The sequence below is a fragment of the Atractosteus spatula genome, chromosome 8, assembly GCF_055471065.1.
Source record: "Atractosteus spatula isolate fAtrSpa1 chromosome 8, fAtrSpa1.hap1, whole genome shotgun sequence".
NCBI lineage: Eukaryota > Metazoa > Chordata > Actinopteri > Semionotiformes > Lepisosteidae > Atractosteus > Atractosteus spatula.
In genome coordinates this window covers 32320506-32336810 of record NC_142713.1, presented here as the reverse complement: position 1 = coordinate 32336810, position 16305 = coordinate 32320506, and the positions used below count along the sequence as shown (strand labels likewise).

The following is a 16305-nucleotide window of genomic DNA, read 5'->3' as shown; positions in this document are numbered from 1 at the left end:
TTTGAGCTTTATATGTTTGTTGTTTGGTAATCTGTAAGCCCCATGACTTCTCTCTTTTGTTGCATATGGGACTTGGCTGACATTTCAGTTGAACAGCCTTCACATTTTAGTGCATTCTCTCTTACCGAGTCATTTTTCCATTTCTCCTAGTTCTTAAATAGATGTGGGCATAAAATCCACACATCAGTCATCAGTCATAAACAATGGAAACTTGAATAAAGAATAGATTATACTTCTCCCAGTGAAATGTACAATTTAAAGGCATATCAAGATTTGTATTTGGAAAGCAGACAATCTAATCTGCAGTGTGGTTTTGAAAAATAGCATTGTTATTTTACAACTTGCAGCTAACTTGTAAATAGCAATCAAGCTTTATTTAAGTTACTTTTTTTCTTGTTTATATTCATAGTAGCCAGAATCAGATAGGGTGTGAGGCGAGATTTTTCAAGGTTTGGCTAGGCTGTCCTGCGGATATTGAGCCATACTGTGAGTGTTTGGCACCAGCTCAGTTTGGGTGTGTCAGTAGAAAAAGGGCATAAATGCATTTGACAGTGGGAACTCTTAGATGACTTCTCAGGGGATGGAACTGTGATTGTAAATTGAAAATATATATACAGTATATTGTTACAGCTATTAAGTAAGTGATTATTGAAATGTCTTTAAGAATCTAGATACTGTAGTTAACACCTGGGTATGGTAAAAGTTTGAAGTTATAGGACCATCAAAGCAAGGAAAGAACTATGGTGTTTACTATGGTGCTGGGTAAGAGACACATTGATCAAAGAACTTAATTAAAAGAACTTAATTAAGTTATGGGTAAATGATTAAAGTGTCAATCAACAGTCAGGCATAAAAACAGGCAGGTACACAGAGAAAAGAGAGAAGGACAAGGAGAAATGGGACAGAGAGGTCCAGATTACCAGAAAAGACCAGATTTGAGTTGTGTATTCGAACCTTGTTAGAAAAGCTTGCTATTCCGCTGTTTTTAGGAAACTCCCATTTCTTGTGTAAAGAACCCTCTGGCTAAAATTGGACTCTCTTAGTGGATGCAATTTTCTAGAACATGGAGGCTTCCCATTCTCTTTGTAGCATTTATATAGAAAGAGATTTAACTATAGGTAATATTATGTTGGTTTAGAAAGAAGCTTGATCTCTTCTGTTGGCCTATGTATTATATAAAAGTTTAATACTTTGTAGCAGTCTGGGGTTGTCAGGACATTGGCCTCTGGGAAACCTTGTTTGTAAATAATGTCACTTTATGTTGTACAGTATGTTTATGTTGTGTGTTGTTTAGTCTGTCATTGTCATTATTAATAAATAGTTCAAGTAGGTAGTTGCGTCAGCATGCGTAGGCTGGAAAGGAACAAGTAAAGGTTTATTTATTTTCTTCTCTCTTTAGCATTGAACAAACCTTTACTTGTTCCATTATTAATAAATGTTTAACTCTGTGTGCCTGAAGTATTACTATTTTCACCAAAGATGTGCCAGAGAAAAAAAACCCAGGTGCCTCCTCTTATACCAACCTCTTATGTCTTGGTAAAATCTTTACTATTTGTGAGTTATGATTATTTAATTTATTTATTGATTAATTTGCTCGACTACTTCTGATATTCTCTATTTCCGTAATCTCCTATCTGTAACAATATCTAAAGAATACCATTTGCAAGCTAATCCTAAAGTAATAGCCCAGAATACACCAGATCAGCAATATGATTTTTCAGACAAGGCTATTGGATCTCCCTTCATCCAGTGGTCCCATCCATTATGTATTTAGCTCTCAAGAAACCTTTTGGCTCCTGTGTCAATAGAATAACACTGAAAGCACTTGACATTGTTAAGTTGACTGAATGGGATCAGAGGTGTTAGAGTAAGGGATAAAAGAGGTGGTCACCTAGAGACCAAGAGGGAACATAAATTGTTCCCTGAGCAGTCTTAGTTTAGAGAGGGGGAAAACAGTGCAAGCATTCATTTGTATATTCTGCTCTAGAAGGAAGAGTGCCTACAAATGGTCCATTAATAGTCGTTGCTTCTGAGAACTGTTCATTTTAGTTTACAAGGTGGTCAAACACTGCTTCTTTAATGATTCTTATTAAAAATAAACTCATCCAAACAGTTTACAGGAACCTTTTAGAATTACACAGAAGTCCTGCTTGTACAATCCTGGTCATCTATGTACCTTTATAGTCTCCTTTTCATTATATTTGATAAATGTACATGAGGTTTTTCTCAATATACAGAAACATATTTAATAGTAAAGATATCTCAAAAAGCATAACATCTCAAAATAAATCTCTAAGAGCTTTATATCCCTTTACATACAGGAAGCGACCTATGTGTGTGTTGTGCAAAAGCCATTATATGCCACCAACCTCATCACATGGCAAATCACAAAGAGAAAATGCTTCACCATTTGAATTAAGAGTGCCTTTACGAAAGCCATGTTGTATAAGCTCAGAGTGGAGTTTTGCCAGGACACCATGGTTAACAACGTGTTCTTTCAAAAAGTGCCATGAAATCTTTAATAAAACAGTAGTCAGTACCTTGGCACAGTGCTACTGGTCACCAGAATGGAAGGACTTGCCTACATAGTGAAACATGGTACAATTGTTATATATATTCCTGATTGAACTGTACTTTGCTTCCAAAGGAAATTTGCCAGGAAAAGCACAATATCATTATCTTCAGTAGTACTGCTATGCTGATATAGTGTACTGTATATTGCAGTACTTGCTGTTATTTATTTATGTGTTAATGTGGCACTTCTCTTTACCTTAATGTATTCTAGCAGAAGTTTTAATACAGTTGTTTTGACCTCAAAGTTTAATAGCTGTGTTTATCAGTGATAGATGGATGAAGCATAACCTTTTAATGGGAGAAGTTTATGTTTACATTTTTCTTCTTGAGTGCAGGGCCCAAAGTTATGTACAGTATTATTAAATAGACTTACCAAAGGTTCTGTTAAAATGAAATACATTTCTCAATGTGAAGGCAATAGGTACACAATCACGCTCTTATCTGATTCTAATATAGTTTCTGTTATTATGTTTTTCCACTTCTAAAGACGTGTAACACAAATTCTGAAGTAAATACAGCACCTGACCAACCTTTTTTGTTGTTGTTTTTGATGTATTGTCAGAAGAGGCTAACTGAAACACTGTCTGGTCTTCACTCCATTATATTAGTATTATTTTGAGTTTGAAAGCCCAATTTTTTTCATTGAGAGAGAACACAATGGAAACTGTAAATGTTTAAAATACTGTAGTATGGAAAAAAACAGTGTGACTTGTCTTAATTTTTAAATATAATTATCTGTGCCAGAGACGGACTACTTTAGTCTCTGAGGGTCATGTGGTTTTCATTGATCTTGATTAATTAAACTAATTATTTGATAATCACATATCACCTTCTTCTTTAGTTCTTAAATCAGTTAAACTTTCATATAAAACCTGGGCATCAAGGACCAGAGGTGCCCATCCCTGGTCTAAGTAATCCCTATACCACAAAATTACTTTACTTTGAGGTAAACTTTTTTGTGTGATTGCAATTGAACCCTGTTGTACTGTAGGTACAGAAGACAGTTAAATAATGTGCTGTCAGTGATCATTCAAAACTTTCTAGCCACATCTGTGATTTATTTTCTGTTATAGAGTTAATTCATAAATAACAGGTATGTTGGAAGATTGTTGAGTCCTGTTTTATCTAATCTTAAAGCTTTGTAGCTGAGAGACTGTTAAAACACACTTACAGCTCTGTATGTTGCTTTAAGTGAGGTAGTTGTCTCAGACCATTAAGAATAAAAACCTACATTATGTGAACAAAGTTGGCCTTTAGGATTCTACTTGGGCATTCCACAGGGAGTTTTCTGAGTATCTGGGGAAACCTTGCCTTTTTGCTTCTCACAGCCCTATTTTATCAGTGCCACAATCCTGATACACGGTTTGGCTCATGAGGGGATACTTTCCTGTTACACTGTCACTGAATTTTTAAAGGATTTGACCTTTTGCTACGTGAGACCTGATCTGTCCAATTATTAAGGCCACAGGATTTTTGCATTGGGCAGATGAGAAGTATTACTTTTCCATATCCCATCTTTCTCTTGCTTTAGAAATAGTGAAGACATCTGACAAATAGTAAACGCTTATACTAAGGCCACCAAGGAAGCCTTGTTCACATTTGAAACAGAGGCTTATAGTCAGGATTAACATGAAGAGACTCTTTCAGGAATGAGCCTTTCATTCTTATTAATTAAATTAATGCTGTGTAGGGTATTGTTATGGTGACTAAAACATCCGCAATCACTGTATTATTCATTATAAATGGAAATGGTCATTCTTCTTTTGAAGACCTATTTTGTAACAATACTCCTCTAGGTGTATAAATAACTTTTACATTTTAATATTGCCAAGTTTAAGCTTTGTTTCCCACTTATTGTAGATTAACTTTACTAATTTGGAGGTTTTCAGTGATATCTGAAAAAGCCCATAAACCCTAAGTTCAACCTTTCACCAATCATGGCTATCAAAATTAGTTTTATTGTCAATTACCATATGGCCTAATTATGGCACCTGAAGAAGGCTCCACAGCTGAAACATTATGTTTCTTTTCTTCTTTTTTCAGTATAGAATAAACCTTTACTTGTTCATATGACTTAATTATGTTTAATCCTAAAATGGATGTATGAGTTTGCCATTCCATTCCATCACATTTATTTTGTTAGCAGTAAAAGTAAGCAAGAGCAGTAAAACATTTTTAAACTTGATCATACGTTTATACACACAGGTGAAACATGAGAAAGTGGGTACACACCTAATAATAATCTACATCTGTAAATCGTTTAATATAAAAATAGTGTATCTAACAAAATAAAGTTCTCAAACCTAATGAATTCACCTCATATACTGTAGGATGTCCCAGCACTTTCAGAAGAGAAAATTATAAGGAGGAACTGCCTTATAATGAAATATCCAGTTTTCTTTTATGCTCACATGATTTTAGTTCTGGCTTCGACTTGCATTACAAAACACAGCTCAATGCTTTCAATGAGTTATGATAGAAAACTTTTCAGATATTTAGCAGTTACAAAAAAATCTGTGCAGAAAACAATTCTTACCAACAAATCAGCATTTACTTAGAAATTCAAAAACAAGAAAAGAAAGGTAACCATCTGATATGTTTCAACTCAACAAAAATGTAAAAGGTCATGCTGTTTTAGGGCTCATTTTGTCTTTAATTTCTTGTCTACCTTTCAAAATGTATAATTTTAAACTGATGTTTCCCTGGATTTTTTGGAATGCCAGAATATTTGTTGACATAAGCACAGAAATTCAATTAAATGATTACATTTTTTGATTATTTTATTCTTTGAATCACAATTAATTTTGATGAATCTCTACATAGCTTTTTTTGACACTACAACTCTCTCTATTTTGTAGGTCCAAGTACTTCCGTGGAAAAAAGCTGAATGGAGAGTATGAAATCAGAGTGGAGCAGGTATGTGCCATTGCTTACTAATACTGTAGGTCAGTGCCTTGTGTGTTTGCCTGGCTTTGATTTTCCAATTCAGTTAAACAACATAACAGCATGGGAACTTTCATTAAACAATTGGAAGATCAAAAGCCTGCTATTTTGCAGGATCTGTTGAAAGTATTTTATACAACAAAATATTAGCAATAATCCTGATCAGTACATTAGGCACAGGAATGACATCTTTGGTATTTCAACAACATACAGGTAGTAGACGAAAAAACTGAAACACTGGGTTAAATGAGGGACAGCACGTATATTGAAAGGGAAGGCTTCCACATGTGTTTAGTCATTTAGTCGAGTCCGACACTTCGTGAGCTTATGGACTTTAGTGTGCCAGACCTGTCTGTCAACAACTGCTTCTCTGAGCTCTTGCAAATTCATATTCATTACTTCAGTAATACTATCTATCCATCTTAACCTCTGCTGCCCCCTTCTTCTTTTCCCTTCAATCTTTCCAAACTTCATAGTCTTCTCCAGTGAATCCTGTCTTCGCATTATAGGGCCAAAGTATTTGAGTTTTAGTTTTACTATCAATCCTTCCAATGAACAATCTGTGTTTATTTCCTTGAGTATTGACTCATTTGATCTCTGTGAAGTCCAAGGAACTCTCAACAATTTTCTCCAACACCACAGTTCAAAAGCATCGATTTTCCGATGCACAGCCTTACCTATAGTCCAACTCTCACATCCATATGTTATTACAGGAAAGACCATAGCTTTCATTATGTGGATCTTTGTTGACAATGTAATATCTTTGCACTTTAATATCTTATCCAGATTTGCCATAGCTTTCCTCCCAAGAAGCAAGCGTCTTTTGATTTCATGGCTACAATCACCATCTGCTGATATCCTTGACCCTAAGAAAATAAAATCTGTCACTACCTTCACTTCTTCTCCATCTGTTTGCAAAGGATTAATTTGGCCTGTTGACATAATCTTCGTTTTTTTTTGTTAAGCAGCAGGCCATCTTTTGCACTTTCTTCTTTTACCTTCATCAACAGACTCTTCAACTCCTCCTCACATTCGGCCATCAGAGTGGTATCATCCGCATATCTCAGGTTGTTAAAATTTCTCCCAGCAATTTTGATTCCAGCATTTGATTCATCTAACCCGGCAATTCACATGATGTATTCAGCATATAAGTTTAACAAATAGGGTGACAATATACAGCCTTGTCGCTTCCACATAGGTGTGACTTATTTCTTAATTAAGCCCATAACATCTCATGTTAAGGATCATGTATAAAAATGTTGGGCAGGCCTGGTTGCCTATCATTAGACTAGCATGAAAGCAAGAGGAGACCTCAGTGTCTGGACAGAGGAGTGATTGTTGGGGTGCGCTCACTTCAGGCTTCAGTTACCAAGTTACCTTGTCTTCTAAGGGAATGAACGCACCCACAGCACAGGAAATGCTCCCCACTACATTATAGAACCACCAGAACCTTTCCATAATGCTGAAACTAAACACTCAAGGCCATAGAGGTCTTTAGGATGTCAACACACTGGGATTCATCCATTTGTCAAGAATATGGTGAAGGATGTTCATCTGACCATATCACGTTTCTTCACTGCTCTGTAGTCCATTGCCTATGCTCTTTGTACTACTGGACTCACAAACATGGTGTGATGAATGGTTTGTGCACTGCAACAAAACTATGGTATCGTGCTCTGTTCTCGGCAGACTGCTTTTGATTAAACAGACTGCTTGCATCCAGGTGGAAATTTACAGTATATGCAGTTGCTCACTTGTTTTGCCTTAGACTTCAAATTATTGCTTGTTTATCAAGATCCTCGAAGTTGCTGAAGACAACTTTACTCATTCAGACGTTATTTTCCAGTAACCCCTTTGTCACCCTTGCTCAAAACAGTACTCTGCAGAGCATCTACCTTAAACTCTCTACCCAGATGAGCTCAGATATGTTACTGGACCATTTATATCCCATTTTCTTCATTCACTCGAATTTCTCATTCATATTCTATTTGAACTTCGTTATTTAATAATTCTGCATCAGAGTTATGGGAACCCATTTGCTTCTTTGGGGACTCCAATAACATTATCTTCATGGCCAGATTATCATTCTCTCAGACAGGTGAGCTAAACCAACATACTGTAGTAAGTATAATTGAAATTATATATCCAGTACACTTACTGTACAGTATAAGGACTACGGAAAGTTAAATAAAATTATGGGAGTAAGTCATATCCTAATTTTATCCACTTCTGCTTACATATAATATCAATATTTACCCAGTTGAGCAGTTTGTTTTCATATCCCTACTTCAATCCCATTTTTACTGTTGTTGCAGGTCTGACATTCTCATTCATTCTCATGGTAAGGTTGTTGTTCACACAGCCAGGCAAGTTAAACCAATAAAGAATAATAATTCAAATTAGGGCTGTACTCCACCATAATTAGGGTTTGTCTGAAGTACTCAACTTTAAAACCAGATGGCATAAGAGGCACTGTTTTCCTCAAAGGGCTATAGGAATATGGCACAAGCTACCCAGCCATGTTGTTGAAGATGATACCCAGGCTTCTTTCAAGAAATGACTGAATGAGATCTGGAGATCAAATAGCTGCTACCAAACAGGCTAGATGAGATGAATAGCTTCCTGTTGCTTGTAAACTTTCTTTTGTCTTATGTTTCAATAATCACCCTGCTGAAAACATGATCTCCAGAGTGAGTCAGTGCTATGGAAGGAATGTTTCTTTCAAACACAGGTTACAAGAACTGATTTTCAAACAGTGAAATGTGGAACCACTTTGAATGAACATTTTCATAACATTATAACATTGCATAGTTATCCCTTGCTACTGTAGATGAGCAAACAAATGTTTGTTTACACGAGATGTACTGTAGTGTGTTTTTAACAAGCAAATTTTCACTTTTATGAGTTGAGCTCTCGTAAAACATTACTGAGAATCCTCATTGTCTTGCAATTTACTTTTTAATTTTTTATTACATTCTAACTATTTTTATAATAAAAGCTTGTGTACTACAGTTAGTACATATATTACAGGAAAGTACCTAATGTTTATGCATTTGCTAATGACTGTAACGATGTAACTACTGTAGGGTAAATGATTGGGAAACTTTTCATACCTACTGTATTGTTCATGCATTAGCTAATGATCTTAAGTATGTTATTTCACTTGTATAACAAGTAGATTGTATAACAAGTGGTTACTGTACAAAGATTTTTAGACAATAGATTTAATTTACTTGGTTAGATTACTTTCTGAACAACTAAAGAAGCGTTTTCGTCTGAAATGTGTACACACTGTACAGTATGTGAAGAAATGTCTTTTATTCTTAGTTTTGAATCTACTGGTACTTCATGTCCATTAATTTCCTCTGGTCCTTTTTTCTGTGGTGAATGTGTTTGGGATTAGTATTACCCTTTCAGAATTTTCAATATCAGTGGTTTAGTTCCCTTAATTGACTTACTTTTGAGCATAATTTCCTCCTCTGGTAATGCTCTAACATGTTGCCTTGACGAATATACAGTATACAGTATTGCAAAAGTTCTTTGTTTTTTGTCTATTTTGTAATGTTTTTGCTGCCTTACCAACTGTACTGTATGTGAGGGACTAAAGTGCACATTAACATGCTGAAAAGAAATTAGAGGTACATAATTTAACATAATATATCTGTATTGTGGGAGATATTAAATTTGATTTAGTGGAGAAATGGAGAAATAGGGTTTTCTATTTTTTTTCTATATATGTGAATGGTTACAAACTTAAAATATACAGTATTATTTGGTTAATTTAGCCTCATGAAAGATAAAAATGTAAAATATTACAAAATGTTTCTCTACATTTGTAAAGTTGAATAAGATTATTTACCATTTTACCAAAGACGCACAGGACTTACAGTATGAGACATTACAGTACAACAGCTGCTTTATATTTCATTTGAATACTTGCTGACAAAAATAGTGTAGATCATTTTTTAACCTATTTGAAGATAAAACATTTTTTGGGTGACATTGTGTTGAAGTCCTATAATTGCTTCTATTTTAAAGGTTTTTCTTTCCTAAAGGAGACAAACAAAAACTACAGTTAATTGTAAAGAAAACCATCTGTTTCCGCAGGTTTGGTCTTTTCTTTTTTGGTGACAGGAGAAGGTGGTGTACAGCATGTGTGGCAGGACTTCATCGGTTTAATATCAAGTTAATGGGCTTGGCCCTTCTAGGAAATATCTGGCTTCCTTACTGAGGGCATTTTTGCAGAGAGGCTAGATCTGATTGCTTCAAAATGCACGCCACCCTTGTGCTGGAAACCTTTTCCTGAGGGCTAACATTTGAAAGGAGTAAGGTGGAGCCTGTTCTGCTCTAGCAACAAATATTTAGCAACAGTGAGAAGCTGGGCCAGTTGCTGAAAGTTTTTTTTTTCTGCATTTAATCAGTTTATTATTGTTTTGTAGTAGATCATAAAAATTAGGGCTTACTACAAAGTGCCATTGCACCTAATTTGTTTATTTCACCTTTTATAATTTCTCATTTTACCTTGTGTAATCTACATAATAAACATACTCATTCTGAATAATAACCTAAAACTCAAATATTTTCTCATCCTAAGGTGTCAGTAAGAGAGTTTCTCATTTTTGTGTTTTTATTTGTTTATGTGAGCGTGATGGATTTTTAAGTTTCATACACCATTTGAATGTATTTGTTTCTATAAAAGCTTTCTCATCCATGCAAAATATTAAAAATTATATATTTTCTAGATAGAAACTTATTTTTTTTAAAGGTCATGATTAATCATACTTAATTCTGCCATTTTAGAAACAAAATATACAGTAGTTTTCCATTAGCTTTGTAAATATGCAATTATAGTTGCACACTGCTTTTGGGCTATTTGACTATAATGCAATCATTGTTTCGTAAGTAAATTCTCCCTGGACCTAGAAATGTGGCTGCTATATTGCGTGTATACAACAGATATCAAACTTTCTCTTTGATGTCTTTAACACTGCAGCTTTGGTAATCCATACCAAAATGTCTCAAAATACATATTGCATTACACATTATTATTTATAAATGCACTTTATACATGTAGATTTCTTCTACATTTAGTTATAAATAAGTGCTATACTGTTCTTTTTATTCATATCATGCTTTTTAGGAAACATAACATGTCTGCAAAGGGAACACAGGATAGGTTGGAGCTGAAATGTCACTAATTTATAGGATATACAGTAAAGTACAGCAAATAGCCTAATAGGGTGGAAGTGGTGTCTGTTATTGCCAAATGTCTGATAAATCACATATTATGGTTTTTTTAGTGCCAAAACACAAATTATACAGTATGATATATAAACAGTATACAGTACAGTATACACTACTATATATATACTGTATATATGCTCTCTAGATCTTTTGACAATTAATTCAAGTAATTAATCTCATTTCAGTACTTGAAGGTACATGTACAGTATATTGTATCATATTTTCTGTCACACTATAAGCAACTAAACAAAACTACTTACTGTATCTGTTTTTCTGTTACTCAAGACCAGGCGAAGATAGATGAAAGAGCTGGTTGCTTCATTATTGGGCAGGTGAACATCAGATGTGCCTAAGCCACTGATGTTTACAGAACAGAAGGGCAGCAGATGTGTATGCCCTACATGTTAGAATGAAGGCACAAATTCAAAGTTTTCAGGAGTGAGTTACTAAGAGGCAATTTGTCTCTTAAAGTAAGATAGTAAATGTGAAACCAACCAGACTGAATATGTAGTTACTAATGAAACAAAAGCTCAGAGTTAAAATTCTCAGCTTTCCCTTAAGTTTGAAGGAGGTGCAACATTTTTAATGAGGTTGTTAGTACTGTACATGTACATGGCATTAGAAAGAAATATAAAATCTTAAACCATAAATATCGAACCTGGAATAGCACTTTAAATCATAGGAAAGTGCGTAATTCCACTATATCTGTTTAAAATAATGCAAATATTTAAAGTAATCATTTTTATTTCACACTTTTATAATCTGCTCTCCCATACAGCTTTTTTTTTTTTGCAGCGCTCTGTTAACTGAACTGTTACCCACATACAGTACCTTAATCCCTCACCCATTGCTTGTACTTCCTTATAAGGTGGCAGTTAAAAGCTGCTAGTTGTTAAAATAACAAATCTCACAGGGCTCAGTGCTCAAGAACCGATATCTCTGTGAAGAGCTCTTGATACGGAAATAAAATTGAGAGACAGCTATAGGGACACTAAACGAGGTCCATGGAGAGTATTACAGTCTGAACACCCACATTTTCCTCTACATCCCAAAAACCATATGTTCTTTCAGCTCAGATATTCCATTTACAGTACATTCTTCCCATGCTACACAAACATTTCAATGCTTATGTTTTTATTTTTTGAAATATTTGTAATAAGTCTACTCCTTTATATTTCAGTCAGATTCTATTTAATGCTTGTTGTTCTACAGGCACCTTATTTAGTTTGGGTCTCTATTAGGTTTTTCATTCATGTGAAGCCCCACTTCTATCAGTGAACTTGCTGGGTTTAGGCATTTACTAATAAAACATTTTCTTCACTTATACTAAAATAAAACAAGGATAGAATGTGTGTAGACAGATGTGTGTATATTCCTAAAGAGGTCACACTTTTATATATACTGTATATAAACAAAAAATACAACCTAAACAAAACTAATGTTATGTTTTTTTTCAGTTATTCTGGTTAGTCAGGTTCCTTGAAATAGTTAAACCTATCTCACCTCACATGACCTCTGTTACCCATCCACTTATCCTTTTGCCAGATGACAGCTAGATGATAGTCTTGCAGACATGAGTAAAGGGGAAGTGGATGTGTATTTTGTTTCCTTCTTGTCAGGAGCATAATCATCATAGTCCCAGGGCCCAGACTCAGGACATACTTCAAATGGTGGTAGTGTTCAGCCTTATCAAGTCATGGGGGCTAGAGTCAAATGAATCACCAGTATCTACTAACCTGGAAGGTTGCTAGTCATTTATCAATCTATAAGGAATTAAACTGCATAATAAATAAAATATAAAAAAACAAGTATTGACTTAAATATTAAAGGATTTTGCCTTTTATTAAACAATAATATTGACTTGATAATTTCACCATTGTGAGGGAAACCTGTGCACTAATGTGTTATTTGACATTTTAAATATTCTTGGTGTATTGAAATTGAAATATTCTTGGAACAGTATTGCCGCTTCTGCAATATACCCCTGCTACCATTCAATAACTTATCAGTATCCCAAGTTCAGGAGTCTTTCACAAATGAGTTGTTTAATCCTCCAGTCCCTCCACAACCAATTATCCCCATCAGTCATTGGAATGCAGATGAGCCTACTTACATACTTACAGTACATACTTACAGTATGTAAGGTCTTCACTAGGGAGTATTACACATGGGTGACACTGCTTCAAATATATTGAACATATACAGTAGGGGTCTTGACTTTTGTTATGGTTCGATGCAAATTGTTTTATTTCTCAAGTAGCTAAATGTGCAGATAACCAAGTTCACCCCTATTCTGTTGCATAATGTACTGCAGCATATAGTATGTACAGTATAGTAAAAATACATAAGTGATCCTTTGTTATATGATAATTAAAGTACTAATGCATTGGCTTAAAGTTAATTAAACATGGATCAACTAAAACAGAAAAAAAACAGTAATCAAACGTATAAAGTAGTTTAAAACTATCAATGAGCTGTAAAGTCATCTCCACGCCACCTACACAGAACTGGGAGTGTTCTTTACAATACAAAAATTAGACCACATTGAAATGCAGATGCTGGGTAGTTGGTACTTGGGCAGTGTGCAGAGAGAGAATGACAAACTAGCATAATTCATTTGATGATCTAGTCTGTTCCTCGGCTAATTTGAAAGTTGCGCCTAATGACCTTTGGTTCAGTTTCATTCTGCTCTGCTCTATTTCCATCCAAGACCCCATCAGCCAGACTGAATGGTGAATAAATGAATTGGCAGATGATAAATTTGGAGACATAAATGTCAAGACCCTACTATACTGTGAAACTATCTGCTAGTTAAAGTTAAGGAGACCCCTGTCCTCTTGTTTAAATCTAAGAACATATTTGTTCTCTTTGTCTTTCCACTAATGTGCTAGATTTCTCACATACAGTTACTGTTTCTTTCTGCACTGATGTCTCTGAATAGTAAACTGTCCTTTTCTCATAATGTGTACTCTTATTGGTAAAATTTTAAATGGCACTATTCTTGCTAAATATTTTGTAATTTATATTTTGCTAGCTTCATACTTAAAAACAAATCAGCACGATCATTACTGGCTAGCTAAACTGATAGGTTAAAAAAGTGTGCAATATCAACTCATAGGACTGAGAAATGTGTCTGGGGTGGGCAATAAGCTGTGCTAGAAAAAAGTAGGATGCAAGACATAAGAGCAAAGTGCAAGAAATAGTGTGCCCAAGAGATCATGGCCAGAGGCCCTGCTTTCAATGAGTATGGCAGAGAATGCAACTCCAGGACTGGCTTGGCAAGCTTTTATCATTGCTGGAAGTAATCCCGAATTCAACAAAAGGATCAACAACATGCTGCCATTCTAAATGATGTTTTTGTTTTAGTTCAGTGTTGTACAGAATCATTTTCTAATGAGTCAGATGGTTCCTGTACATACAGCTGTACCACAGCACAGCAGCCTTAGCACATGAGTGTCCATTATGAAGAATTGCTGTATAAAGCATCATGAGGCTATGAACAAGTATTCTGTAAGATGAGAATTTATTGATTGAAGGGAATATCACAGGAACCTGAGACTTTGCTTTGTCTTTTATGGGGTAGTGCTGCTTCTTGAGATGATCACATGGAAACATTCTGGGTCAAAAGAACATTATTTTTCAGTCTAAAGCAGGCAGGTGGGAGGGAAGAATGTTTTAAAGCCAAATTATTCCCTTAGCACACATTGTCCATTGTTTATGATTTTTCTTTTCCAATTAAGAATATTATACAATGCCTTCATGTGTTTGTTTATATTCAGGTTACCATTTGACTACAGTAATTATTCTTTTTAAAATGTACATTTTACTTCATAACTGACTATTGATAAACGTAAAGAAAAGTTCAAAGTCCTTTGACTGACCTTCTAAATAATTTATTTGTTTTATTTCCTATAAAACAAGGAATTGGAAGCACATATGGTAATAAAAAGATGGCGTAAATTAATCCTGATTTATCTTAATACAAATTGCTAGTTTTAATTTAGAGAAAAAAGAGTTTTAATCCATGAAAATTAATGTCTGTAATAACACTGACTTATAAGTATTCAAGATTTAACAGTGTGCTTTGGGGAGCAGAGATTTGAAAACATGAAATGTTTATCTAATGAGAACAATAAACAGACTTGGCTGTACTTTGTTAGTCTCACTGGTGTAATGAGCTATGTTTAAAGTAGTGTTCCATGAAGTCTTTTGGGAGAATTTAATTTGACTGAAAAGATAAGCAGGTTTTTTAATTGTGTGTCCCAAAAACTAATTGCTGTGGTACAAATGAGCTAATTTCAGAAATTCAGCTTTTTTCCTCTTTGTATTTCTCATTCAATCCTCTTTGTTAATACATATTCTATCAGGAATACGTATTTTAAGAAAAGGGGTGACCAAGAAAGATATCTAGTGACTACTCTTTTAGAAACCAAACCAAAAATAATGCAGATAAAATCAAATCTTTGCCTTTTCATGTATGGCACTACATCGCAGTACAGAGCAGTGCATTGATGTTTGTTATTTTTTTAATGAAGAGATATAATTGACAGTTCCAATTTAAGTCCATTTGTTAATAGAATTTTCAATTATATCAATAAAATGTCACATTTAAATCTGACAAAAATAATTCATTTTTATCATGTGTATTATATTTTAGAAGCTTTTTTTCCTTTTTATATTTTTGAAGCTTCCTTCATGAACACTATTTACGGTACAATGAAGAGTTTATTAAGCATTTAAGTTATAACAATAATTCATGAGCAGTATTTACATATAGAACCAGTTTTATTAAATTCTTAAGTGCAGCACCAACCTGGGTGTCAGTAGAGTCAGCTCTACTGACACCCAGTAGGAGGGAAAGTGCTTTTTTAATTTAATTAATGAGTAACTTTAGGATGTCTATCCTGTTGTTTGTATTATGATATGTTTGTATTATGAGATATTTAAGATTAGAATTTCAGTTCAATGTTTTATCCAAAGGATGGCACCTACAAAATAGTATCACTGGTCACCATACTTGGACATTGATTTGGACATTCAGATCCAGAGAGAAAAGCACTACCTACCAGTCCTCTAACATCACTTATATCAGCAACCTGTTTTTTCTTAGAAATCTCAGTTTCCAGTACTGCCCAGGCCCGACCTTTCTTAGCTTCTTGGATATGTCAAGATCATGTTACAAAGTGGTAAATCTGCAGATCTGTTTCAGTCATTTATAAAGCTTATGAGTAAAATACTGTAAGAAAAGAAGAATACTGTTTTAGTAGTCATTTCTCTTATTTCACATACCACACTATTCAAGTGCACCTTTCAGACTGGTATAGTTTAACACAATATAGTCCAAACCCTGCAGGTCTGTTTAAAAAAGTGGAGTTGTGTCACTCAGTGATTATTTAACACTCCATCAATAATGGCACGTTGAAGTGGTGGATTATATTCTTTTCAATTATGTTCAATTTATCAATGTTGAATAATTTCTTACAGCGTTATGTGAAGAGGTGAGGAATATTAACTACTATAAAATTAGTAGTACTTAATACTATT

At 34.4% G+C, this 16305-nt stretch overlaps 1 protein-coding gene across 1 annotated transcript in view; it reads left to right on the top strand.

The window, feature by feature from the left end:
* LOC148829432 (synapsin-3-like) overlaps positions 1 to 6626 on the top strand; it is a 37502-nt gene extending 30876 nt beyond the window's left edge. The window contains exons 3-4 of the mRNA XM_088922599.1: positions 5433 to 5490; positions 6483 to 6626. Coding sequence (XP_088778725.1) covers positions 5433 to 5490; positions 6483 to 6626 — 202 coding nt within the window. The remainder of the gene's footprint in view (positions 1 to 5432; positions 5491 to 6482) is intronic.
* Positions 6627 to 16305: the final 9679 nt, after the last annotated feature.